This window comes from Saitoella complicata (genome assembly GCF_001661265.1).
Source record: "Saitoella complicata NRRL Y-17804 unplaced genomic scaffold SAICOscaffold_23, whole genome shotgun sequence".
In the NCBI taxonomy this organism is placed as follows: Eukaryota; Fungi; Ascomycota; class Saitoellomycetes; order Saitoellales; family Saitoellaceae; genus Saitoella; species Saitoella complicata.
Genome location: NW_017567014.1, coordinates 23459 through 50007, shown reverse-complemented (window position 1 = coordinate 50007; position 26549 = coordinate 23459). Strand labels below are relative to the sequence as shown.

At 52.5% G+C, this 26549-nt stretch overlaps 11 protein-coding genes across 11 annotated transcripts; 5 read left to right on the top strand and 6 right to left on the bottom strand.

Moving 5' to 3' along the window:
- Nucleotides 1–949: 949 nt before the first annotated feature.
- Nucleotides 950–3979, top strand: SAICODRAFT_60900 (P-loop containing nucleoside triphosphate hydrolase protein; the record flags this gene model as incomplete). The annotated part of the gene is made up of 1 exon (XM_019169811.1): nt 950–3979. The coding sequence occupies one exon, from the start codon at nt 950–952 to the stop codon at nt 3977–3979; it is 3030 nt and encodes a 1009-aa protein (XP_019021923.1).
- A 44-nt stretch (nt 3980–4023) lies between these two features.
- SAICODRAFT_163398 (uncharacterized protein) lies at nt 4024–4555 on the bottom strand. Its single transcript, XM_019165645.1, has one exon. It carries the CDS (start codon nt 4428–4430, stop codon nt 4068–4070), a length of 363 nt encoding a protein of 120 aa, XP_019021922.1. The 5' UTR covers nt 4431–4555; the 3' UTR covers nt 4024–4067.
- A 1354-nt stretch (nt 4556–5909) lies between these two features.
- SAICODRAFT_163414 (uncharacterized protein) lies at nt 5910–6965 on the top strand. The gene has a single exon (XM_019165646.1). The coding sequence runs from the start codon at nt 6000–6002 to the stop codon at nt 6624–6626; it is 627 nt and encodes a 208-aa protein (XP_019021921.1). The 5' UTR covers nt 5910–5999; the 3' UTR covers nt 6627–6965.
- Nucleotides 6811–7310, top strand: SAICODRAFT_163387 (uncharacterized protein). Its single transcript, XM_019165644.1, has one exon. It carries the CDS (start codon nt 6996–6998, stop codon nt 7272–7274), a length of 279 nt encoding a protein of 92 aa, XP_019021920.1. The 5' UTR covers nt 6811–6995; the 3' UTR covers nt 7275–7310.
- Nucleotides 7311–7549: 239 nt separating this feature from the next.
- SAICODRAFT_73024 (aquaporin-like protein) lies at nt 7550–9144 on the bottom strand. The gene is made up of 7 exons (XM_019170817.1): nt 8427–9144; nt 8296–8372; nt 8226–8242; nt 8134–8173; nt 8063–8081; nt 7939–8012; nt 7550–7883 (listed from the first exon to the last, which is right to left on the bottom strand). Exons 1-7 carry the CDS (start codon nt 8849–8851, stop codon nt 7627–7629), a joined length of 909 nt encoding a protein of 302 aa, XP_019021919.1. The 5' UTR covers nt 8852–9144; the 3' UTR covers nt 7550–7626.
- Nucleotides 9145–10907: 1763 nt separating this feature from the next.
- On the top strand, nt 10908–13283 carry SAICODRAFT_45619 (P-loop containing nucleoside triphosphate hydrolase protein; the record flags this gene model as incomplete). Its single annotated transcript, XM_019168817.1, has 3 exons — nt 10908–11810; nt 11913–12944; nt 13020–13283. Coding segments are annotated over 3 exons (2199 nt in total), but the record flags the coding sequence as incomplete, so codon positions are not given.
- Nucleotides 13284–14353: 1070 nt separating this feature from the next.
- SAICODRAFT_84102 (putative glutathione S-transferase) lies at nt 14354–15204 on the bottom strand. The gene has a single exon (XM_019171346.1). It carries the CDS (start codon nt 15171–15173, stop codon nt 14358–14360), a length of 816 nt encoding a protein of 271 aa, XP_019021917.1. The 5' UTR covers nt 15174–15204; the 3' UTR covers nt 14354–14357.
- A 186-nt stretch (nt 15205–15390) lies between these two features.
- SAICODRAFT_73021 (alpha/beta-hydrolase) lies at nt 15391–17435 on the bottom strand (the record flags this gene model as incomplete). Its single annotated transcript, XM_019170816.1, has 2 exons — nt 16393–17435; nt 15391–16337 (listed from the first exon to the last, which is right to left on the bottom strand). Exons 1-2 carry the CDS (start codon nt 17189–17191, stop codon nt 15391–15393), a joined length of 1746 nt encoding a protein of 581 aa, XP_019021916.1. The 5' UTR covers nt 17192–17435.
- Nucleotides 17436–17461: 26 nt separating this feature from the next.
- On the bottom strand, nt 17462–20406 carry SAICODRAFT_163317 (uncharacterized protein). The gene has a single exon (XM_019165642.1). The coding sequence runs from the start codon at nt 20237–20239 to the stop codon at nt 17732–17734; it is 2508 nt and encodes an 835-aa protein (XP_019021915.1). The 5' UTR covers nt 20240–20406; the 3' UTR covers nt 17462–17731.
- A 274-nt stretch (nt 20407–20680) lies between these two features.
- SAICODRAFT_9453 (uncharacterized protein) lies at nt 20681–23418 on the top strand (the record flags this gene model as incomplete). The annotated part of the gene is made up of 2 exons (XM_019171940.1): nt 20681–20880; nt 20937–23418. The coding sequence occupies 2 exons, from the start codon at nt 20681–20683 to the stop codon at nt 23416–23418; spliced, it is 2682 nt and encodes an 893-aa protein (XP_019021914.1).
- Nucleotides 23419–24365: 947 nt separating this feature from the next.
- Nucleotides 24366–26546, bottom strand: SAICODRAFT_84093 (protein phosphatase regulatory subunit Paa1). Its single transcript, XM_019171345.1, has 3 exons — nt 26342–26546; nt 26181–26286; nt 24366–26129 (listed from the first exon to the last, which is right to left on the bottom strand). Exons 1-3 carry the CDS (start codon nt 26402–26404, stop codon nt 24517–24519), a joined length of 1782 nt encoding a protein of 593 aa, XP_019021913.1. The 5' UTR covers nt 26405–26546; the 3' UTR covers nt 24366–24516.
- Between the last annotated feature and the right edge of the window lie 3 nt (nt 26547–26549).

Sequence of the window (26549 nt, the reverse complement as noted above, 5' to 3'; positions counted from 1 at the left end):
CATTCCAAATGGCGAGACGGATGACAAGGCCGTGGAAAAGGCTTGGATCACTGTGGGCACGCTGAGGAAGGCGGGGGTTAAGGATGAGGTTATCGAGGAGGCCGTACGGAAGTTGGGAGCCGTGGGGGTTGAGGAAGCACTGGAGTGGGTCTACGTGAACAAGCCGGCCGAGGAGCTTGAAGGCGCGGTTCGATATGGAGATGTGCCCGTACCAACACCGATTGCTGCGACACCTGTCCGAGAGCCCTCGCCTCCATCGAAAAAGAGAGAGTTGAAGAAGAAAGAAGAAGAAATGAAGCCGCGGTCCCGGAAGGAAGTGATAAAGGGTATGGTGAAACCACCAACAGACGAAGAACTGGAAGAAGACCCCACAGCCGTTTGGGTATCCCTCTCCCTCCACCTTCTCTCTCTGCAGCGCAACCTCGGGCGCGCAAAAAAGCGAGCTCTAGATTCCTTCGCCAGCAGCCTAAACGCCAGCGCCGAAGACGAAGACCCTGTCGAAGTCGCTCGTCGCGAAGTTAAGAATATTGAGGCGGAGATCAAGACTGTCGATGCGTGGATCAAAGAGTGCGCCGAAGAGTATTTGTTCGAGAAGCCGAGGTCAGGGGCGTTGTTTAAAGCCGGGAGGCAGGATTTGCAGACGATGTGGAGGGAAGAGGAGAAAGCTGAGCAGGAGGAAGAGGAGCGGAAGAGGGAGGAGTTGGCGAAGGAGATGGAGGCAGCAAGCCTTGATGATCCAGTCGAGGCAGCTGATGCGGCGGCTGCGGCGGCTGCGGACACGGTTGATGTCGTGGGCGAAGAAGGTGAAGCGGCTCCGAAGATGGCGGATGCGGCTGAATCTGCACCTGCGGCAGATGATGAGGAAGTCGATCTCGGGCTTGGAGATATGTCGTTCTTGCTAGAAGATCCCTACGCGAACGAACCTCCGCCTGAGATTCCTACTACGCCCATGATCACCTTCACTATCCTCGAGTTTGCTGGTCCATATGCGCCTGAGCGAACGCTTCAGGATGCCGTCAGGAAGAAGGATTCGGGTGCGGCAGTTTACTACGACGTTAAGAAGTACAGTAACTGTGCTCGTGCCAGTGTCAAGATCCGCTGGGGTCGCGATAAGGGCATGGCGGAAGACGAGTTTGAGATGCCGGAAACTATCGCGATCAACAAGCCCGAGGCAGCACGGGCGTATATCGCTACCATCGCCCTGTTCGAACTGAGTCTGATCAACAAGAGTCAGGTGGGCTTGCTATTTTCGAAAGCGTTCAAGGCATTGTGGGAGGACCTTGAGAAAGAGAAGGGAAGGAAGACCTTGGCTGAGGATGTGGAGCAGTTGAAGAAGTTGAAGGTGCTGTTGGGTGATGAAGAAGGCAAACAGAAGGAAGCCACGACAATCAAGGCGAAGGTGAAGGGTACGGATACCGGGACTGCCACACCGCAGGAGGAAGTTACAAATGGTCAGGTTGAGGGTGTCGAGTCCTTCATGCAAGAATGGAACCGCATCTCGAACCGTAATTCGTACAGAATCATGGAGCAGAAGAGGAGAGATCTGCCCATGTGGGGCTGGAAGGCACAAATCTTAAACATGATCGAGGAAGAACAAGTGCTCATTGTCTGCGGTGAAACCGGATGTGGTAAATCAACACAGCTACCAAGCTTCTTGTTAGAGCACTCTTTGTCCCGCGGACGGCCTTGCAAAGTCTATGTCACTGAACCGAGACGTATCTCTGCGCTTTCGCTGGCTCAGCGTGTTAGCCAGGAGCTTGGTGAACAGCGTGGAGCGATTGAGAGGGGCCAGAGTGTCGTTGGTTATGCGATCAGGTTGGAGAGTATGGTCACCAGGAATACCCGACTCGTCTTTGCGACTACTGGTATTGTGTTGAGGATGCTTGAGGGAGAGAATGGGCTGGAGGAGGTAACGCACTTGGTTGTTGATGAGGTGCACGAGCGGAGTATTGATTCCGATTTCTTGCTCATTATCCTCAAGCAACTTCTTCAAAGGCGCAAGGATTTGAAGGTCATCCTTATGTCTGCCACGGTCAACGCGGAGAGATTCTCCGAGTATCTTGGAGGGTGCAAGATCGTCAATGTACCTGGCCGCACATTCCCCGTCCAGCAGTACTTCTTGGAAGACGCGTTGGAGGTTACGGGATACGCGCTCGACGAGACGTCTTGGTATGCCAAGAAGGAGGCGAGGATGAATCGTGGCGGTGCTGTGACGAACTGGGAGGAAGTCGATGATGAGGTAGAGGATCTTGAGGAGACTGATGCTGTTACGAGTTCTGCTACTGGATACTCTGCCATCACCAGGAGGACGCTCGATATCATGGACGAGTACAAGATCAACTATGACTTGATTGTAAGATTGTTGGAGAAGATCGCGCTGGATCCAGACGAGCAATTTGCCGGGTTCTCTCAGGCTATTCTTGTCTTCTTGCCTGGTTTGGCAGAGATTCGACGATTGCTGGATGTACTTTCGGCACATCAGGTGTTTGGCAGGGAACATCTCTGGGTATTGCACGCTTTGCATTCTAGTATTCCCAGCGAGAAACAAGCTGAAGCCTTCGAGATTCCACCACCGGGCTGTCGCAAGATCGTCCTGAGTACGGATATCGCGGAAACTGGTGTCACCATTCCCGATATCACCGCCGTCATCGATTGTGGTAAGCATAAGGAGATGAGATACGATGAGAGACGACAGATGAGCCGCCTTATCGAATGTTTCGTGGCAAAGGCAAATGCAAAGCAGAGACAGGGACGCGCTGGTCGTGTCCAACCTGGTATCTGTTTCCATTTGTTCACGAAGGAGCGGCATGCGAAGATGCTCGATAGCCAGATTCCGGAGATCATGAGGCTTAGTCTTCAGGATCTTGCGTTGAGAGTGAAGATCTGTAAGTTGGAGGGATCGATTGAGTCGGTGCTTGGACAGGCGCTGGATTCACCTTCGCCGGATAATGTGAGAAGGGCGATCTTGGCTTTGCAGGAGGTTGATGCGTTAACGACCACGGAGGATTTGACGCCCTTGGGTAGACATCTGGCTATGTTGCCTGTTGATGTCTACCTCGGAAAGCTGATCTTGCTTGGTATTCACTTCAAGTGTCTTGATGCCGCACTCACAATCGCTGCTGTCTTGTCCTCCAAGTCACCTTTCGTCACGCCCTTGGGAATGGAGAAGCAGGCCGATGCTGCTAAGCAGGTCTTCAAGACTGGCGAATCCGATTTCTTGACGGTCTGGACTGCTTACGATATCTGGAGAAAAACGTGCAACAACAACCCTCATCGAGAAGGTGATTTCTGTAGAAGATCTTTCTTGAGCGGGAAGAACCTTCGATCCATCGAGGAGTTAAGGGGTCAGTATATGAGACTCGTCGTGGACGCTGGGTTTGTCTCGCTGGCAGCAGCGGAGAAGCAAAAGATGAGTCGGTCCCGATTCGTGAATGTGCGTGATGGGTTCTTCGCTGTGCCGCCACAGGTGAACACCCACATCAATGATCACCCTATCATTTCGTCCTGCGTTGCTATGGCTCTTTACCCTCGTCTCTTAACGGTTGATCTAAACACCAAGACGATGAAGACTTTGCTGAAGAACCAGCCGGCGCTCATTCACCCCTCCTCCGTCAACTACCAAGATCGCCGAAACCTCCAGGCAAAATTCATGGCGTACTACACCCTCATGAAATCGAAGAATGTCAATGCGTTCGAGACAGGAGCTGTGGACGCCTCAGCAGTTGCGCTGCTCTGCGGTGAGGCCGAGTTCAAGTCTTTATCGGGACTGTTGTTCATTGATCATAATCGAGTCAAGTTCGCGGTGGAGAACCCTAGGGCCCTTGTTGCTTTGAGGATTTTGAGGACGCAGATGGAGAAGGTGCTAGTTAGGTTTTGGAGAAACCCGGGCAAGATCATTGCGGAGGAGCAGGAGACGTGGCTCGCAATTGGCATGGAGCTGTTGAAGGGAGGAGAAGAGAAGACGCAGATCGTCGTATAGCATAGATAAATGCATAAGGTTCCGGGTAACGGCTTATAGATGGTAAATAACCGCACAATGAAAAGAGAAACAGCATGCAAACGGTTTGTTACTCCTTCCCGCCTAATGCAAACACCCTCAACTTCTTCCACCCAACCTCCCCCACCAAACTCCCAGCAAAAAACCCATGCGCCAACCACAACGCCAAAGATGTCTTCCGCCACGGTAAACACACAACACCTCCCGCAGTATATATCAACTCGGCCATCGTCGCGCCCATTTTCATCGCGTCGTAGGGCGAGCTCTCCGTCTGTCGGTTAGCGGCGAAGACGTAGCATGTGAGCATGAGAATGTGTAAAGCTGTCGTTCGTGCGCTGGTGAAGGCATCAGGCCAGATGAAGGAAAGGATTGCGGTGATTAGATAGAAGGAGAATAGACTTTGAAACGTCGGTGATGGGCTTGAGCCTGCCATGGTTGTTGTCGGGGGGCTGTATTGACGGTCAATTGGACTTTTGGTGTTTTGTTCTCCCGTGACGTCGCTGGATGCGGTCGCCTGCAGGCATCCAGCTTCTGTAGCTGATGGAGACGAGAATTGGGATAAAACTCACTGGGTGTGGGAGACAGGCCCCTCAACGTTTGATCGTCCTGGTATATACAAGAAGTATACCCGTTACTGTGTAGGTGTTTGCTGCTGCACGAATACCGAGTCATGCAATTGGACGATGCGACCCGTATCAAAGCGGAGTGCTACTGCTACAGCTAAACTGGATCATGTTCGTTGTGGTCTCCCCAGCTGCAATGCTAAGACTATGCACATTCCCTGTGAGGCTAAGTCTGTTACAATTACTAAACCCGATGACGAGGGCTTCATCGATGAACATGACGGATTTCATGATCATGCTTGACCACCTGTGGCCAAGTTGAGGACCTCTGAGGAAAACAGCTAGATGAGCTTGTCAGAGCGAATCCCCGGGCAGCACCAATAGCACTTCGTAATGGTTCACACACCCATGATCCTGCTTGAACAATCAACAAAGGATTGATGAACCTTGGGAAGTTGGGCTATGAAGTGCAGAAGTCGAAGGAACGTCTTGGAATCAATGATGGCAAAGGCTGCGATTCATTCTTCAAATCCTTGCAAAGCCTTCGTAAACACTGTCCTGACTGGCTGCGAAAGATTAAGATCAATGAAGACATTAACATCATCATTTGCTAGACTAAATTCATGCAGGAATGTTTGGGGAAGATGTTTTCAACTGCGGACGGCAGCGATAATCACTTGATCACTGATGGTGCACACAAGTTCTTTAAGATCGGACAGCTTCTCATAACCTCAACCTATCGTGTTGATATGCAGCGCTGGGTGCCAGTTCTTATTCTCGTGGGCAGGAGGAGAAACTGTGGGACATTATGCTGCTCACTTCACTGCTCTTTTCTCTCGATCTTGGAAATCACACCCAATGCACCTGATACCTGGTTTGCCCACGTTGTGGATTTCAGTGAGATGAGGCACAGAGACTTGGTTATATCCAGGCATTTGTGAAATTCCGGAAATCCCAAGAACTCACTGGTTGGACCATCCTTAGCCAGGAAAACCTTCCTATCCAATGGGTGAGAACATGTGTTGGTTCGATGCATGACTGGAAGTTCTGTTCTGGTTGTTTGAGGTTTAGGGTGTCGGAAGAGAGCTAAAAAAACCACACACAGCCCTTGGATCAGCCTGATGAGAACGTTCTGGCTCTTCTAACATGGCATTTTGCAGATCGCACAGCAGTACCACCAGAGTGAGGTACTGCCTGACCTCTAGGAGTGATTGTTCTCTGAGCAAGATGCAGTCTTGAAATGAGTACGAATCCAGCATTTGGCACTCAGTCCCCAAGGACAATTTGACAATCCCATCCAATGGTGGTGCAACTTGGTTTCAGGTGTAAACCTCCTTGATGAGCCTTGGAACAAAGGTCTTGGCCGTTTTTCTTTGTCCATAGGAAGGATCACTTTTAAAGTCTGTCAATCAGGTCACTGTCGCCGGATTGTGAGGCCAATGCAGACACAGACAATTGTTCTGCCAAGCAGTACTCCTCTTGATGTGGTGCCAACAAAGCCTGACTCAGAAGAACTGCTCAGTCAAGCTCATGATGGAACAGACGCTGATGCTCAGACATACTTTGAGTATAAGACAATCAACTACGCCAAGGCAAAACAGAAGGATCGGGCATGTCGTCAATCTGGGTGTCCTGAGCTATCGATTCGAAAAGCAGCAATCGTTCATCTGGCAAGGATTCTCATTTGCGAGTTTGAAGCAGCAAGTAACAACCAGCAGCAACAACTGAGATGGTCGTTTCTTTTCACTCTGTTTCCCCTGGGCAACGAGGACAAAAATGTTCAGTACGAGCTCGTTGGCAGAATCCTGGGGAAGGACATGGCGGGTACGCATTTCTTGTCATACGTCCGTGGGAGTGCTGGGCTTGGGAATCTGTCTTTAGTATATCAGTATGATAGCCTGCAAACTCAGGAGAAAACCAGTCTACGTCTTGCCTGTGATGGTAAGGGTGCATCGATCCTGAAAGGCAAAGGTGAACAGACATGCAAATTCAATCTGGGGGCCTACCAGCGGCAATCAAAAACAGTTGTTTATAGATTGTTTGATGCGGATGTCGCACACAACTGATACTATGAGTCTATGTCCAAGATACTGCGCGGGGATGGATTTATTCTCAAAGCAGACTCAGATGGTAAGGTTTTGCCAACATTGCAGGATGTCCCAGAAAGTGAGGCAATGGAGTCGAAGTTTCAACTATAACCAGATCTCCACGAAGAGCGTCCCTCCTTTGAACCCTGGCATCTACAATGCACAAGATGTGACTATGACAATTACTTAAAAACAGAAGATGTTAACGACATTGTGCAGTGTACAAACTGCAAAGCTTGGGCACATCATGACTGTGTACTGGCCGACAGCAAGGTCGGAAAGAAGAAGTTAAGTGAGAAGCCACACCAGAAACTAGTAGAGTCATACTGTTGCTTGTATTGTACTTCGATGGGACTAACCTCAAGCCCAGAGAGGAGGTTAAGAGTACAGGCAATGTGGAGGAGTTTGGAGGAGATACCATGGAACGAGCAGTCTCAGCAGGACCTCCCAGACCTTAAGGAATGTCAACTGCAACAACCGAAGAGTAGTGGAGTGCTCTCATCTTCCAAAAAGCGGAAGTGTGTGGTGACAATAACTGAATCAGGTGTGGAGAGCAGGGGAGTGGCACGCGTGGGAATAGGTCTTCATAGTGGGAGGCATCTACAAATGAAGGAGATGAAGAAGTAGACTCTAGAGCTAGTGTTGAATAGAGACATTATCGGGTAGGTTATGACAACTTGTTCAGTAATTCACCCTATCCCAGTCACTTCTATTTTTACCTTACAGTGTGTCATAGCCTTAACGGGAGATTTGAAACGGCACCGCTCATTTCAATATGAAATGCGGCGCAAAAGCGCAGTGAAACGCCTTGTGCGGGTGCGGCTGGTGTTAATTGGACTTTTGGTGTTTTGTTCTCTGGTGACGTCGCTGGCTGCGGTTGGGCGCAGCCTGGGAAAACTAGGGACGGGCACAATAAAAGCCTGTATTCATGGTATCGGTGGTAATACTCGTAACACCCCACTTCTCAACTCGCATCAGCTCACACCAAATTATGTCCCTCCGACATCCCTGCTCCCTCAGCCCTCCTCTCAACCCCTCCTTCATGAGCATCATACGCAGTCGTCTGACTATCACCCTGCTCACTACGACTCAACGCTCTCTCGATCTCTTTCTCCTTCTTCTCGGCTTCGGTTTCTGTCGCGGCGTCTTGGCCTGGGACAACGGTTTCGTATTCGAGGTATTTAATGAATTTGTAGAAGCCTGTTGCGATGAGGGAGCCTAAGACGGGTCCAAGCCCTGTGTGAAAAGGGGGTTAGTCGTAGAGAAGGGGGGAGGAGGGTGGGGGGCGGACAGTAGATCCAGTGGTAGCCTTCGAATGTTTTAGTGGTTACGCATGGACCGAAGGAGCGAGCTGGGTTGACGGAGCTGTGACTTTGTGTCAACAAGAGCAGTACTAACGAGGAAGCAAACTATACCCTCCTGTATAGTATACACCTGGTATCGAGTGTTAGCACCACCCAATCCGGGCAAACCACACACCACTAACCCCATAGTTCAATGACGAAAAGAGCCAAACCGATGCCAATCTGCGAATAAGGTTAGTCAAGACATCCAAACTGCAAGCATGAGCAAGCGTACGGGAGCCATGAAAGTCGCTGTAAGCAGATTGGTTAGCAGAACTTTCAATTCCACTAGCGCAATCGCTCACCTTTATGTTTCTCAGCAGCCAGCATCAAAATCACAAACACGAGCTGAGCCGTCATAAACATCTCGAGGAACAAGCCCCTGTATAACATGATTAGCACTCGACAGGTCCGTTTGCCAGTCATGCACGCATACCGCGAAATAGACGTCCCGGGTGCCAACGTCGTTCTCACCGTCAACTTCCCCGGCGTCAACACATCCACAACAGCAGCCGCACACATCGCCGCCAAAACCTGACTCGCACTCAACAACACCGCTCTCAACCACGGCATCCCCCCAACCAACGCCAACGCTAAACACACAACCGGATTAAACAAGCCACCGGTGACGCGGAAGAATGCCCAGACGTTCACGGCGAGGGATAGGCCGAAGGAGGCGGCGATGTAGAAGCAGCGGGTGAGGTTTGGTTCGCCGCTGGCGGAGTCCGTGGGGGAGAGGAGGTTTGCGAAGGAGGTTCCGCCGAAGGCTAGCATGAGGAACATGAACGTGCCGACGAATTCGCCGGAGGTGGCGATAAATTCTGCATTTGGCAAATCATTGTTAGCATTCACCTGTGCCATTGAAGCAGGGTGGGGAATGGTCTGTTGTTGGGGTTATATGCACCCGTAAGGAAGGAGTTTACGCACCATTCTTCGCGTTAAAGATCTTCCTATCCTCAGGCTTATGAATATTCAGCTCAGACGTCTTGAACGGCACAGGGCCAGGCATGATATCGAAATGTCCAGGTATAGGGAGCGAAAGCAACAAAGCAGTATTCGTAGGAGGAGCAAGCAACAACCTCAGCAGAAGAGGAGGAATCCACACGCTTTAAGGTTCAGAATAGAATTCAACAGGGGTCAGGTGGTTGAGAACACGATTAGAGTTATCATCTCACACGCCCCATGCAGCCCCAAGCATGTCTACGTTGCAGCACCGACGTCCAAATTCGGCAGCGAGGCCTCGGAGGCACCACACCAGATCAATCGAGCATACACCCAACTGCTCGAGTGACCCGTACACCTTACCATTACAAACATGCCCGGTCGCAATCGCCAACGGAAGACAGGCGAAAAGAAAAATGGACACCTGACACCCAAACAGCAACGGGAAAAACAGCGAGCCGCCAATGACCGCGACCGAGCACCGCCGGCGCATACAACACGAGCGCCCCTGAAGAAGAACAAGCCGGCGGAGAAGAGTAGTAAGCAAGTCAAAGCTCAGAAAGAGGCCGATGTGCCCATGTTGTTTATGAGTAAGGAGGGGATGAAGGAGTTGAGGGTTGTGTTGGCGGAGTACCATCAGGCGCAGGAGATTTTGAGGGCGGAAGAGGCGGAGGAGGATGATGATGATGATGATGAGGAAGATGACGAGGAAGATTACGACAATGACGAGGATGCTAGTGGGAGCATCGAGGAAGAATACGACGAGGACGACACCGAACCCCCAGCACCCCCGCCTTCCATCCTCTCCCTTCCCCCCCGCCAATTCCTAACCCGCCTCGGTTTTACCCTCTCCCAGTCCGTCTCCGCAACCCAATCCCACCAGGACGCATTCATCGCGCTCCGCGCGCTCTACAACAACGACCCCTCCTCGTCACCTTTCGAGCCCTTTCCCGCTGACTCGGAGACGTTGGCAGAGGCACGGTCGATGCGCCGGAGGGAGGCGGAAAGGATCAGGGAAATGTTGGGGGAGGATTTCAGTGTCGAGAGTATGGGTGAGGAGGAGGTGTGGACGATGAGCTTGGGTGATGGCACGGAGGGGATGCGTGTTGAGGTCTACCACCCCTCATACACCGTCTACCCACTCGAACCCCCACTCATTGCGATCATATCCTCCAATTTGTCGCTTGTAGAGAGAATTGAGCTCGCGTCGGGGATGATGCAGCAAGCGGGGGAGAGTGTGGGAGGGTTTGGGGTATTGGATTCATTGTCGTGGTTGGCTGCCCGCAAATCTCAAATGGCGCCCGCACCTACCCCAGGCAGTGGCCAGGGGCCAGGAAAGCCTCAGACTCTGAGGATTGTAGGTGGTGGTGCGGCTTTCGACTCCGCCCGCCAGGAAACCTTCCAAGCCCTACACCCACCTCCCTCCTCTTCCACGCCCGGCTACAAAGACATCAACCTCCCCGTCCCTACAATACGCTCCGTCCGACCCGCGGTTATGGTTGATATCGTACTAAAGATGGATCAACCCACGGGACGGCTGACGAGGGGTGTCGTAGGAGAGCTGTTGACGAGAGGGGAGCATCATAGGGGTATTAAGGTTAGGTTGAGGGATGGGAGGGTTGGGAGGGTGCAGGCGATAGTACAGGAGGAGGAGAAGAAGCCAGCGCCCAAGAAGACCGTTCCAAAGGATAACGCGAAGGCTGTGAGCGCGGTGTCGGCTCAGCCGGTGGGGGCAAAGGTCCGTACACCTTCGACGCGATCTGCGACACCGCAAGTGAGCACGAACCTCAACGTGAAGAAGGGACCGAGTCAATTGGATAGCTTCGAAGCCGGTCTTGCGAAGCTCAACCTCGACACAGCCCCCACCAAACCCCGCCAAACACCCTCCATCTCTTTCGGCGGAAGCGCGACCCCCGTATCCCACATGCCAAAGCCAAAACCCGCCCGCGTCGTCGACCCCTCTATCAGTAACATTCTCTACGACCAATTCAATCTCCAACAACAAAACCCAGCCTATCGCAAAATGCAAACCTCCCGCCAGCTCTTGCCCGCACACGCCTGCAAAGGCGATATCCTCCGCGCAATCGAGCAGCACCAAGTCGTCGTTATCGAAGGTGATACCGGGTGTGGAAAGAGTACGCAGGTACCACAGTTTATCTTGGATGATTATTTGATGAAGAGGAAGGGAGGCGAGTGTAAGATTTTGGTGACGCAGCCGAGGAGGATTAGTGCTATGGGTGTTGCGGAGAGGGTTGCTGCTGAAAGGGGGGAGCGCGTGGGAGGGATGGTTGGGTGGCAGATTCGGATGGAGAGTAGGATGAGCGAGCAGACTCGAATCTTGTTCGCCACGACGGGTATTATGTTAAAGAGGTTGGAGGGATCGCGGGATGAAGGCGAAGAAGAAGAGGGGATCGATGGGTTTACGCATATCGTCATCGACGAAGTCCACGAACGCAGCTTGGACTCGGATTTCTTGTTGATGGTTATGCGAGACTTACTCAAGATTCGGCCCGGGTTGAAACTAATCTTAATGTCGGCGACATTGAATGCGGGGTTGTTTCAGGAGTATTTTGGGGGTGAGACGCCGAGGATGTTCATCCCGGGTCGTACGTTCCCGGTTAAGACCATGTTTTTGGAGGATGCGGTTGCGAGGATGAGGTATATCCCTAACGGAACGGAGTACGTGCGGGCGAGACGTGGACCGGCGCCTCAGATGAAGGGGAAGAGCGGAGCATTTTTGACGGAGGAAGAGAAGCCGGATGAGATGCTTGATGCGCAGGGGATGGCGAAGAGGTATCCCGGGCTTGGGATGGAAGCGTGGAAGAGTTTGCAGATGATTGATCAGGAGAAGATTCAGTATCCGCTCATTGAGGAGTTGGTTGTGTGGATGACGAATCAGCTACTTGCTGGGTCGAATGAACGTGTTGTTCCTGGTGCTGGACCCAGGAGAGGTGGATATCACCAACAGCAGCAGCAGCAGGAGGTTAAGGCGAATAGGGGTATTCTTGTGTTTATGCCCGGTATGATGGAGATTTCTACATTGCATACTGCGCTGCTGAGAAATCAGAGGATCAGGGATGCGACCGATAACGGAAGGTTCTGCTTGCCACTCCATGGCTCTCTCTCATCCGAAGACCAGCTTCGCGTTTTCGATCGCCCTTCCGCCAATAAGGTCAAGATCGTCATCGCGACAAACGTTGCCGAGACCTCCATCACAGTGGACGACGTTGTCTTCGTCATCGATAGCGGCCGCATGAAAGAGACTCGCTTCGATCCAGAAAAGGGAATGGCGAGTTTGGAAGAATGTTGGGTCTCTCAAGCAAACGCTCGTCAACGTCGTGGTCGTGCGGGTCGTGTCGCAGAAGGAACGTGTATCCACCTCTTCACCTCCCACAAATATGAGAAAGAGCTACTACCGCAACAGATTCCTGAGATGCAGCGGACACCGCTGGAGCAGCTTTGTCTGCGCATCAAGATTCTTCCGTTCCTGAAGGGGAGGATCGATGATGTACTTAGCAAGGTCATCGAGCCGCCTTCGGATGAGGCGGTGAAGAATGCGATTTTGACATTGAGGACATTGCAAGCATTGTCGAGAGAGGAGGATTTGACGCCGCTTGGATTCCATCTTGGAAGGTTGCCGGTCGATGTCAGGATCGGCAAATTGATTGTTATGGCGTGTATCTTTGGATGTTTAGATCCGTGTTTGACGATTGCTGCGGCGATGTCGATCAAGTCCCCGTTTGTTGCGCCTATTGACAAGCGTGCTGAAGCTGATATGAAGAAGCGTGCGTTCGCTACTGGGATGTCGGATCATCTCACGGTACTGGCGGCATACAATCGATGGCTGGCGGTTCGTGCAGAGGGTTTCCAGGCTGAACGGGCTTTCCTTTTCGACAACTTCTTGTCTGGGCGGACACTATCCCAGATCTCAGATATTAAGCGTCAACTGGCGGAGCTGCTGTGTGACATCGGTTTTCTAAAGGGTAACGTTCGTTCTCGCCAGATGGAACGCGTGGGCCGCAATGGACGAAATGGAGACGGTGTTGCAAACGCAATCAGAATAACCGGCGGCGGCGCCCACGACGAGAATCTCCACCTCATCAAAGCATGCCTAACCTCAGCTCTCTACCCCAACGTCCTCAAGATCGGCCCAATGGGCCGTGACGGACCGTCCTTCACCTCGAAAGGTGGCGACGACATTGCTCTTCATCCATCCTCCATCAATGCAAAAGAAAGCCGATTTGGTGCTCCTTTCTTAATCTACCTCGAGAAAATCAAAACGACCCGCGTATTCGCCCGAGACTCCACCGCAATCCTGCCGTACGCTATGGCTTTTTTCGGTGGTTCCCTTAAATTTGACGAGAGACAAATCATGCTCAACATGGAAGACGGTTGGATCCGGTTCAAATGTAAACACTCCTTGGCGGCATTGGTCGAGGGTGCGAAGAGTGCGTTGCAGGAGTTACTTGGGAGGATTGTTGAGCAGCCGGAGTTGAATGCGGTTGGGAGTCCGCTTGTGGAGATGATTGTGGGGATTGTGACGGAGGAGGGGAAGAAGTATACCCAAAACTAGACATATATACCTACAAGGGCATCTTAGAGGCATAAGAGTATGGGAATTTATGTGGTATGTGCGTGAATTCGTAACTCCGATATAAACGCCAAAACTCCAAAGATCCATGCTCCTTCACCCCTCCATTAACCCATCCTCCCATCACCGCTGTCCCATCTTATGAAACTCCTGCAATCCAGGTGGAATCGAAGTAACACAATGTTGAACCTGTACACAGGGTTGTTAGCTCAGTACTTGAAAAAGATTGCAATCAATGTACCACTCTCACGCCCACCCTCCGTACTTTCCGCAGTAGAATCTTCGATGGATTGAACGGCTCTGACTCTCGCCTTTCACTGTCTACAGACACGCCATCCGTAGTGGCTCGTCTGGTATTGTGGCAGTACCGTGGTGGATTGATTGATAACCTTTCGTAGGAAGGAGGCGGTGATGTCAACTCACTGCCGATCGTTGAAAAGGAGACAACTCGGAGGTGAAGCTGTGGTCGTCGTCGTGGTGGTCTGTGGTGTGCAGCATTATAACCAGAAGGCCTGCTGAAATTGGCTGGTGGCCATGAGTAGGTGTGGGGTGGGCAGGGGCGGACAAGGTCGGGAAAGGAGGCCGTGCTGATGGGCGGAGGGGTCCAGGTCATCGTTACTGCTGAAGGAGTAAGATATCACATTCAATGTCCTCAGTTGGACTTGGCATCCACTTCTGAGGTGTTGGAGGTTTGGTCGGCAATCGTCCCCCCACTTGACGGGGGTGTAGCATGGAACTTTGGCCCCTGACAAGTGGTCATGTTCAAATCAAAAATTGCAATAACATAAAACCATAACCATAGCATACACTACCCTTAATCATATCGTCCGACACCTACTTCTTCTCCTTGTCGTTTCCCTGCATGATCCACTTCCTACTCTCCTCCGCATACTTATCCGCCTCCTCCTTACTCTGCATCTTCGCCTTCATCGTGAACGGCTCCGGAACGTCCAATCCCCTCTTTACCGCCTCGCGCTCGTTAATCCTCTTTTCCCATTCCGTCAACTTCTTGAATTCGGTCGAGTCAACGCCGGCCCAGAATGCCCAGTTAACCCATGAGAAACATGCGATATCAGCAATGGTCATGCGGTCACCGACCAGCCATCCAGAGGGGTTCTTAGCGAGCCGATCCTCGAGGACGGAGTAGAGGCGTTTAGTCTCGTTGATGTAGCGGTTGATACCATACTCGATCTTCTCCGGCGCATAACGGTAAAAGTGGTTCGCCTGTCCTTGCATAGGACCGAGTCCGGCGTTCATCCAAAACATCCATTGCTGCGTTTCCCAGTATTCGGGAGTACCGTAGGGGTATGAGATTTTGTAGTCTTTGTCGTAGGTTGCGGTGAGGTATTGCATGATTGCGCCGGATTCCATGAAGTTGAGTTCTTTACCCTCGCCGGCGGTACGGTCCACGAGAGCGGGGATGCGGCCGTTGGGACAGACCTTGAGGAACCAGTCTTCCTTTTGTTCGTTCTTCTGGAGCGAGATTGATTTGGTCTCATAGGGGAGACCGAGCTCCTCGAGGGTAATGGAGACTTTCTGGCCGTTTGGAGTGCCTGTGGTGAGGAGGAGGATGTTCGGGGTTTGGGAAGACATTTTAGTTGTTGAGAAGGGTCTGATGTGTCGAGCGATAGAGGAGAGACGGGGGAGCATCAAAAGGAAGAACGGCCCGTGGATGAAGTTGTTCAGCTGGTTGTTCACGCGCGCTTTGTAAGCTGAGCCCATGAGGGTGTGGGGAATGCGGGATGAGGTAAACCATCTCGACATTTAAGGGTTCACTGAAGATGAATCCGGAACAGGTTCAAAGCAACTGGTATGAGTATCGTTCACCTTAGAAAAAACCTTCATAAGCAACCGCTGTCAGAACAGCTCACTTGAGCCACTGCAAAGCCGTCTCCCGTAGATACGCAATCCCCTCCTCCCTGAACGTGTCCTCCTCCGCATACGCTCCATTCGTCGCATTCAACACAATGTTCATCGGCGTACTACCATTGACACTATACTCCGGCCATTCCGCGACTCCTAAAACTCCATGGTTGTTGGGAGTGAGATCATTGGCGAAGCTAACCCACATCCTTGACATCAGATTCGCGAACTCGTGGTACGTCTGGTTGGGACCAATGTAGTTTGTGTTGTTCTGGAAGTTGGAGAATACGAATGCGACTTCCTGGAAATGCGTGACGCCGTAAGGCGTGGGACCCGTGTAGGGCAGTGTGTCGAAGCGGTATGAGTAGGTATCTGTGACACCGGCTGCGGACATATCCTCTGCCAACCAACGACGCGGACCGACCATGAGTTCATCGCCGAAGATTGCGTTGCCTTGAAGGCCGTCGTAGCCGAATGTCGAGATAATGGCTGTCTCGTTAGAGTAGGTATATGGAGGGCCTTGGCTGTCGGGGTAGAGTGAGAGGAGGTGCTCTACAGTCTCCGGAGTCAAACGGTAGGATGAGTTGAGGGGCTGGAGTGCGTGGACAACTTCATCACTGAGAATATACTCCTCCAACTGTTGCGATGTGTTCAGCTTATACCCAGTATTTCCAGGTCCGAAGGCAGTCCCTTCATCAGTGTTCGCTCCTACGATGGTGGGAACTTTGACAAAGCGGCCGGATGACATGAGGCGGGATGGGACTGCTGGGATGTAGTCTCCGTCCACGATGGGAAGCCAGTTGCTTTCCATCCAGTCGGTGGTGTTAAAAGCATCGTAGAGCTCGACTGAGGGGACATGGCGGAGACAGTCGAGTGTGTCGACTGCAGTGGAGCAGTTGACTCGTTCGAGGAGAGCGTCGTATTTGGGTTGGTAGCTGTCCGTGCCGTAGTCTGTATGTCCATCAGCAACCACTCCAACATCGAGAGACGAGAGCGAAGAACACACACGATAACCCCATCGGCGCCCCACTCTCCATGATAGCAGCCCGAAACAACCCATCATCCCTCCCTCCGTACGCAAACAACTGACTCCCAACCGACCACCCCCCAGCCGACTCCCCCCAGATAGTAACCTTCCCCTTATCCCCTCCAAACACCCCAATATTCTCCTGAATCCACTCTAACGCCAACCGCTGATCTCTCCACCCAAGGTTCGTTTGTCCGGCGCCGAGGACTTCGTCGGAAGCGAGGAATCCGAAGCCGCCGAGGCGGTAGTTGAAGGAGACTGCGATGATGGGTTTGTTGATTAGGACGGATTGGTGGAGGATGAATGAGAGATTGTAGCGGTGGTCTGCGCTGCCGCCTTGCCAGAGGCCGCCGCCGTGGATCCAGACCATGACAGGCAATCCACCTTCGCCGTCCTCCTCGATATTGACGTTCGAGGGCCGAAGGACATTAATCGTCAGGCAGTCCTCAGACTGCGCATACCCATTGCCATCCGTTCCAAAGTTCAAACAGATATCAGAGTAGTTCGTCGCATACCTCGGTTCATCGAAGGATTGGTTAAGTGATTGCGGAGTGCGAAATCGAAGAGGACCGAGGGGTGGTTGGGCATATGGGATCCCGAGGAAGGCGTCTTGGTCGTAAGAGGGGATCGAAAGGCCGACGTAGGTACCGTTTGCGAGGGTTACTGTAGGTCCAGAGGATGCAACCGAGCTGGAGTTGCAGGGTGCCGCCGCAGCGGTGGTGAAAACTGCGGATGTTGAGATCCCGAGGAGGAGGGTGCGGAGAGGTTGGAGGAGCATGTTAGGCGATCAGGTAGGGATTGAACATTAGCTGAAGCACCGATCCAACAGCATTTTATATCAAATCTGCAGTGATCTGTATATGCGAGAGGCGGAGAAGATCACCGGACAGCTGCGGGGTTGCGAAGGTCATCCCCGGCAAGTGATCGCATGCCATGGCAAAAGCTTCCTCGGAGCTGATCAGTCCGTAGCAACTGATCATCAGGTGATCCAGCTGCTCATCTCGCCACGACCTTGGTCGGCTAAATTGTCGGCGACAGAGTCGAGGATGATCGTTTCGACGTTTTCTGTAGCTTGCGGCGGCGGGCCGGCGGCGTAGTTGCGGGGTCAATGAAGCTAGGGGAGACAAATGAGCCAGAAGTTCCACGGAAAACGCCTGGGAAGGAGTGACACATCTATGTATTTTGTTCTTGCGAGATGAAACTTTGCTCCATACTGTCTGCTTGCTTTCTGTAGTTCTATGCAAGATGCCGAGCAATTCCCAGCCTTTCCCAAGCCCCTCCTACGGTAATACCTTAGAACCGTGGGAGGTGTAATACCTTAGAACAACACCGTCGTCTTCCCAAAGATCCCACTTGGCGTCCTCAACATCTTCACCATCCCAGCAAGATCCTCTACGAACCTTTCCCAAGCCTTCTCCTCAACCCCCTCGTCTCCCACAACCTTCGGCATCCCACAAATCAACCTCGTCTCCGTTCTCCTTCCACCGGAGAACCCACCATCAATCACAGCAGAACGGAGTCTGAGTCCGTTTTGATTGTAATCGAATTCACGACGGTATTCCATCTGCGTGAAGACGTAACTGACTTCTTCCTCGGAAGAGGGATCAACACGGAGTTTCAGGTCAGCAGGGACGTGAAGTCTCGTCCCACTCCACGGGTTCAACTTCGAACATGCCAAGAACTCAACCACACTCTCCTGCGTCTCATCAACAATACTGTACACCTTCCTCCTAACCGCAATATCCGCATGCGCCTCCGGCAGCAAAACCTCCGCCAACACCTGTTTGTGTACCGCCTGAATATGAGGTTCGACGTGGTTCCCTTGAGAGTCGAGTTGGAGGAACACCTCCAGGGACGGGAGGGTGGCGTAAGTATCTGGGTGTGCCCACGGGGATGGCATGAGGCGGATACAGAATGAGTAGAGATGTTCGTCGTGGGAGTTGATCACGCTACTGATCGTTGTGTCCATAGGGGAACAATTGGTGAAAATGTCGCTCCTGAAGGGGATATTGTGACTGAATAAACGTGCGGGTTTGCCGTGTTCGCGGACGGGAGTTTTCGCTAATTCCGCCACGCTGTTGACGCGTTTGAGGGTGGTGTTTTCTTCAGTCGCATGAAGCACATGTCCAATCACCGCATCATAATGCTCATACACCTTCAAGCCCTCCTTCTCCGTGCTTGGACCAGTAGTAGTCAAAACCTCCTTCAGCACCTCCTTCATCGGCCCAATCCTCTTCGCCTCCGGCGCAGACGTCTTCTCATCAACAAGCACGACCTCCAACCCAGTCCTGCCCGAAATAGCTTGGCCAGATGGGGTGTTTTGCAACTCCTCCGCAGCGAGGTCAGCAACGACCCTGTCACCCAAGACGAGTCCGAGGTCTTTTGGGAGGGATGATTCGTGAACATCAAGCTTGGGTTTTTCCTTTAGGTTCGCGAGACGAGCCCAAGGAAGGGTACGGGACCACCATGGTAGGGCATCGTCTTCCATCACACGATACGCACCCAACGTCGGTCTCTTGTTTTGTTCTGTCTTCTCCGTTGACTCCGGTGCATGTTGTAAGAGTACCGTGTGTAGGGTTGAGGGTAGGTGCAGCGCAGTCAACAACAACCGTCTCGCATTATCCCTCTGCGTCCTCTTCGTCCCCAAACTCGTAATGCTCAGCGAATTATCCCCTACTCTTTCAATAAACGTCCTACTCAGCTGCGCAATTCTAGAGATATCCTTATCCGTGATCGTCGCGGCACCATTCTTGAAGGCGGATAAGTCAAACACATCGGTTTCGGTATCGCTGAGGAAGGTTTCGAGGTTCCCTTCGAAGCGTTTTAGGTCGAAGGGGGTGGCGGATACGATAAGTTTGTAGGAATCGACGTCGACTTGGATACGGGCGTCGCATTTTCTTGCCCAGGATCGGAGGACTTCGGCATCCTTCGAGAGGACGAAGAAAAGGTCGCGGGCGGAGGATGCAAACTCTCGGGTGATTACGACGTCATCGGTGATTTCACGACCGACCGTGACGGACCAGAGTTCGGCGATGATGCGCTTGATCAATCCGCTCTTTGTTAGCGACGAGCATGAACGCATGTTCTTCATTTTCGCGTAGTTGTAGAGCTGCTTCTTCCCGAACGTAGATCTTAATTCAGAAACGAGTTGTTCGTAACGCTCGGGAGAAACCATAGTTTTAGCAGGCCGGTGCCGTTCAATTTCAGCGGGTGTTGGGTCCACTGCCTCCACGGGGGCGAGAAGTTCGCTGGAGAGAAGGTCCAAGGTCATTGCTTCCAAAGGCTTCACGGATTTCACGGATTCCTTAAGTTTTAAGAGTCCGATGTTAGGTCTTTTGTTGTGGTTTGGCATCACATCGCGGAGGGGGACCATGAGGGGCCGATTTTTCCTGGGCATGGGGGCGGAGGATTCGACGGTATCCATGAACTCTGACCCGGAGGGCCGGAGACCGGATGATTGGTGTAGGTCTTTGGAGAAATAGAATGGCTGATCAGAGGTCTGTTCTGGTGATAATACCACTGGAGGCTCCATCGCAGCACTGTTCTCCTCCACCGATTTCCCAAGAGCAGCAGCCCAAGGATTCGATGCCGATGCTAAAGAATCACTGTCCTTCTCTGCATCATTTGAATCCTTAGATTCTTCCTTACCCGAGATAAGATCCTTAAACCGCGCCAGAGGATCAGGAGTTCCTTCCTGTGACAGCGACGATGATGAGAAACATCGAGCATATGTTCGCCGTCCAACGAGTGTGGCTGATCGGAGGGATGGGGACGTCGCTATCCGACAGTGCAAACAGACAGAGGCGCGGACGATGGAGGATACCATTCCCTTGGGCTCAGTCTTCCTTGTGGTTTAGGGAGGCCCTCTGATCTGGTGGTGAATAACGTTCAGACCGTGCCTTCGTATATCAGTGCACGTGCACCTGCATCGGGAACGACCTTTTGCCGTGGTTGAAGTGAGAACAAAGGCTATCATTTTGTAGAATGAATTCATTCCATGAACTTTGAAGTTTCCGTGTCCTCTCAACCCGTTTACACTGGCTGGCTGGCTGTCTGCCGTACGGGGCCGAAACGCGAAGGCATGCGGCGCCGAGCCCACCAGCATCATAAGGCTGCACTTTATTTGGAGCAACTGAGCAAACCTCCACCAATATCTTGAAGCATACAGCCCTCTGCTCATCGCATACACGCATTGTCTACCAGTATAGCAGCATCCGGGAACACTTTGGCTATTCAGTCCTGACGCAGATCAGCGACGTACTCCATCATGCCCAACATCTGCGTCCCAAAACACCAGCGGCTCATCCGCAACTGCTACCCCAAGGGCAAAGCTCCAGAGAAGCACCCTAATAGCAGCGAGCTGTCATATTTATGCTATTACGCGTCAACAAGACCGTCGAAGCTGCAGAAGGTCGGGAAATATCTGGAGAAGAAGGTCGCGAAGGACGTGTACTACAGACGGACGGGGTGCGCTTTCTCCCCTTCTCCCCACCCACCGCGCATTCTAACCAAACGTGTGATAGAGATGTAATCGTCTCCCTCGACATCTGCCGCGCCCTAATCCTCAAGTGCACAAACGACCTGAACCTCTTCGCATCCTACATCCTCTCAATCCTCCACCCTGTCATCACCTCCGGCGACCCAGGCCTCATCGCGCATTCACTCCCATGCTTCACCACGTTCGTGACGCATCTGGATGCCAGTATCGTTGCTATGGATCCAGAGTTTGCGAGGAAGGCGGATGAGGTCGTGAAGTTGTATACGGCGTGTGCGGTTAGGGGGGAGGGACCCACGAGGGTGGGCAGTGGGAGGCCGGGGACGAGTGGGAGTGGGAATATTTCGAGTGCGGCGCAGGCTGCGCAGTGGAGGGAGATTGGATTGACAGCCATCAAGGGCGTGTGCGAGTCTTCTACGCTCTTCGCTGTCCGCACACAGTTTCTGTTGGCGCAGGTCGTGCCGGGCATCCTAGCCAACCTGCCCGCTACTGCGGAAGACGACGAGGAGGGCGAACCCACATATCTCAGAAAGTTGAATGAGCGGGTCAACAACCCACGGAGTCCCTCTACGATTGCCCCGCCTACACTCGCTTCGGCAGCTCCCGTGACCCCGGGAGGACAACCACTGGCGCGACATTCGAGTTCGTACTCCCAACGCAGATCGATGACGTTAGAGGACCCGAATGAGCCGACTGCGACATTGGCGTTACAGGCTTTACACACCATTTTCGACCGCGCCTCCGCACCTCAAGTCCGTCTCGCAACTGACGCACTCCTTCAAACCCCTACATACGGTCTCCTTTATCAAACAGATCGAAATGGGCAGGGCACGGAGGAGTTGTTGGATATGTGTGCGCGGTGGACACCCGTCGAGATTCGGTTCTTGATTTTGAGTGAGTTGTTGGAGATTCTTGTGCAGAAGAGGGAGATGGCGCATAAGGAACGGGTTGTGAAGCTCATGGCGGCTCTGTTGGGGAGTGAGGTTAACTTGGTTGGGTTGGCTGTCTTGGATGTGCTCACCACCCTGCTGGAGGAGATCATCGCACACGTCCGTTCACACCCGCAAGACACGAAGGGAAAGGATCCGGTATTGGCGGGGTATGTCAGTTGTATTGGTGGATTGGCGAGACATATTTATTACTCGGAACAGATCGTGGATATGTGTGGTGCAATCCTTCTGCGACTACAACCCACCATCCCGGAGATCGTGGTGGATAGTCCTTTGGCGACGGGTAGTGATATCCCTGAGGCGCATCTGGAGCAGTCGAATATCCAGTTACCGGGATTACAAACGATGAAATATGTTGGGCTAAAATGCCTGAAGGAGATTCTGGTTGCGGCGAATAAGGCGAAGATCGGGGTTGCTGTTGAGAGGAGGCGGGTAGGGTTGGGCGCTTGGAAGCGGAGTTTGGGGTTGATTGGAGATGAGAAGGGGGAAGTGAGGGTTGGGTATGTGGATGCGTTGTGGACGTGGCTGGAGGTTGAGTATTCCCCTTCTCACTCTTCGACGGGTATCGTTGTGGGCCCGGGGGCAGCGGCTGGGGTTGCGGAGTTTGTGGGTGCGGTACATAGCGCGGCCTATGCCCTGTTAACCCGAGAGCTAGGCGTGGATGAGAGGGATGTGGCGGCTGTGTATGCGCTCATGACGAAGCTTTTGGAGCGCTTCGGGGATGCGGCTGCGAAGGATGGGATTAATATGGTGCTTGCGTTGCAGGAGGAACGAACCGTGACTGCGCCTGTGCACAGTTTGATTGGGGGGTATTTGGAGTACGCTGCGGCTAAACTCGGGCTGGAGGGGTTGATGGGGTGGTTGCACACGGAGATTAGGGAGAGGGAAGGAAGAGGAGAGTGGTGTGGTCTCATTACCTCCACACCGGTTCCGCCTGCTGCGTTGTCAGGGACACCGATGAGTCAGTCTGCGACGTTGGCGGTAGCGAAGCCGGTACCGTATCAGCGGGACACTGTGGTAGCGTACTTGCCGGAGTGGTTACGGGACGCGATGAACGTGCCATGGGCTCCGAAGACCTATGAGGACTCATTCTCGATTAGTGAGAGTGGGTCGATTCGTTCGTTGAGCAGGAGTCGGGCGGGGAGCGTTACGCCAAGCGTAAGTGCGCAGCCACCTACCACCGGTCGCAGTGAGCAAGGAAGTCCGAGCAGAAGTGTCAATGAGGCGAGGAGGGTCAATGGCGCAGGGGGTGACAGGAATAGTACGAGCTTGAAGGTGGACGATTTGCGACGGTTGTTGTTGACGAAACCCGTTGAGAACGCTAAGCAGAACCGGAGAGTTGTGAGCCAGAATTTCTTGGGTTTGGACGAGGAGAAGAGGGGGAGGGAAAGCGAAATTCCGCGTCCGGCGACAGCGAATGGGCTTGGGCTTGAGGAGAAGCCTTCTATGACGAGGTTGACAAGCTATGATGTTGACAGGTTGTTGGATGATCTTGATATTGGAGACAAGGGAGGTGTTGTTGGGACCAATGCTGGGGTGGTGAAGCCGCCGTATGCATAACGGAGCGTGGGAGAGTCCAGTGGGTTTGCAAGCAAAAGTGTTGTTGCTTCAGGAGCACGGGTGTTTTAGGTGATCGGCATAGCTAACATGATATATAATCAGTCGTTGATGCAGAGCTGCTCCAAACAAGGGAAGTGTGGATTATGTCCAACGTAAGCTCGGTGATGCCTCTGTGTCTCGAAATGAACATATGTTTGGACAGGACTTGGTTGTACACCACCAAAATTCAGCTATTTGGCAAATGGAGAGGCCATTACAATTCACAGTTCCTCCCCACCCCATATTGCGACCTCGATCAAAGAGCCGGTATAGTCCCTGGTGAATTTTCACCAACCGTCTTTCCCGCCCGTCTTGAATTTCCTGAAGTAATCACCAAAATTCACCAACTTTATCGAACAAGCGAATGCGGAGCGATTCTAAACGAGGAAAGCGAAGACTAAAACCTTTCGCGATCTCTCTGAACTCCTAAATACAGATAGTAGGCAAGCGATCCCCTTAGCATGCAAGACAGAGGAAACCAAACCTTGGCAGTTGCCCATGCTTGTAGTTCGCGAATCTCGACGTAGTGCACATTCTTGACACGCCAACACCCATAGTTTGGTCAGATAACAAGACTGAGGTGGCAAGATCAGACAGGATCTTGTTCGTCAAAGTCAAGGCTTTGCATCACCTCCAAGAGCAACTCCGAAGGAAGGGACAACAGTTGCCTCTGTTCTGATCCACGGCCTTGAGATTGACCAATCCTCGATATCCTCACGATTTGTAGTCGACAGTTGTTCTGTGAGGTGAGGTTGATCCCACGATACAGTACTTAAATAACCACAATATGTTGATGTAGAAGTGTATCATTGAACGAATCAAACAAACTAGAAGAAAAGAGCCTTCACACAAAAAGCGCAAAAGCAACAACATAGAAATATCCCGTATACGCAAAACCCACACAAAAACGTCATAACATATGCCCTTCAATCACAATCACAATCACAATTCGTACCCAACTCGCATCATTTTCCTTTGCAACGGCGAATTGCACTTGTATATACTCAGAGCCTTCCTCCTCCAAATCTTCATCTCCACCCTATCAGGTTGGATGGCACATCAGGCAGTAGCGGCAACAGCCCTACCCGCGAAATATCTAACATCAGCATCCTTATCCCCCTCCAACTTCTCCAACATCGGCTTAACCTTTTCCCCAATAACTCCCCGTCCCTCTTCCGTAGCCTTCAACACACCAATCAAGACTTCATACGACTTTGCGACATTGAACCGGATATTGGGGATCGGGTCCTCGACGAGCTGGGTGATGGTGGGAAGAATGTATTGGTCGACGACGGAGACGTCGACGGCGGGGGCGAGGGTGGAGATGGCGAAGATGGTGGTCATGCGGTAGAGGTAGTTGGGGTGTGCAGCCATTGCGAGGACTTGCGGGATAATCGTACGAGTCGCCCACTCGATTCCGAAAACCTCTGTCAACCTTCTCAAGTTAACAGTAGCAGCCTCACGGATCGAAAACACGTGGTCGCCGAGCCAGGACATGCACAGCGTACCGAGTTTCGCATCGAAGAACTGTACACCGAAATGCTGGGCGAGAATGGGGATGTACTCGATGATTGCAAGACGGACGCGCCATTGTTTGTCTTCGGCGAGTTTGACGATTGCGGGGAGGAGGGATTGGGAGAGTCTGTCGATGCCGATGACGCCGTTGACCATGTCGAGCTTTGCGATGATGTTCAATCTCACATCGGGGAAGTCGTCCTCCAACATCCGCTGCAACATGGGGAGGAGGTGCTCAACAGTCGCCTCCGTACCGAAAAGAGGCGCGAGACCACCAAGCTGGGAAGCGAGCGCCGCGCGGACGTGCTGAGAACCATCGTTCACGAGCTCCTGGATCTTAGGAATGATGCGCTCGACAAAAAGAGCCGAGTCATCCACCAACTTTGCGAATCCAGGAATCTGTCCAGCAATGGCGGTACGAACTTCAGCCTCCGTATCCGAAAGAAGACGAATAAACGCCTCGATAAGGACAGACTTGACGACAGAAGCAGAAACCGAAGCCGCAAGCGTAACGAACCTATCGGCAATCATGTATCGCACCCTCCAAGACTTATCCTCAATCATTGCCTTCATCTCACTTCCCAACTCCCTCTCTGCAGCCTCCGGGCCGAGTTTCTCGCTGAGTGCGATCAGGGGGTCGACAGTCAAGAGACGCACGGAATCTTGTTCGTCGGAGGCAAGGTGCATATACAAGGGAACGACTTCCTGGATCAAGAGGTCGTTGGTGATGGATTCGCCGGCGGCTGTGATGAGTTTTGCGAGGTTGGTGGACGAGGCACGACGGACCATGGGCGTCTCATCTCGGCACAACTTCCCGTAAGCTGCGCGCAATCCCTCACGAGTACCCTCTGGTGCGCGGGGATAAACAGTGGCATACAACCCCGTCGCGGACGTTCTTGACGTAAACCATTCACCACTGCTCAAACGTGCGATCAGCGGAAGGTAGTATTCCTCGATTTGTTGGGGTGAGAGAACTTCGGCGATTTTGTTGAGGGATTCGACGGCGCGATCGCGCACGAGGGGTTCTTCGACTGCGGCGAGGTTGTCGAGGGGGGAGAGGAGGATGTGGGCGTGTTCGGGGCCGCCGACGTAGGGGGTGAAGTTCCCGAGTTCTTCGGCGAGGACGGTGAGGACTTCGTCTTCGTCGTCGACGGATTCTGTGTTCGTATGTCAGTGTCAATAGCTTGTCACAACTCAGTGGAACACACCATCAATGAAAGGGATTAGTTCGTCTCTTGTTCGTTGTTCGCCGAGGGCTTGGGCGATGGTCGACAAACGCCGAATAGCATTAAGTCGCAATGTAACATCATCGTGCTGCGATACACTCGTGAGCATTCATCCGGTGTTATCCCTTGATCGGTGACGGCACCTTCAACTCGTCAATGAGCACGGCGATAGGGTAGAGCTCGTCGCTTGAATTTGGTGCAGACATTGCCGGTGATAGAGGCGATGCGATATGATTAGAAGGTAATGCTAATAGTTCAGACGGTAATTGAGGTTAGGATTGCTCGTTGCGGGTCGTTTTTGTTGGGGTCTGTATGCGTTTCCTTGTCTGCTGGTCCTCGAGTTGGCGGTGA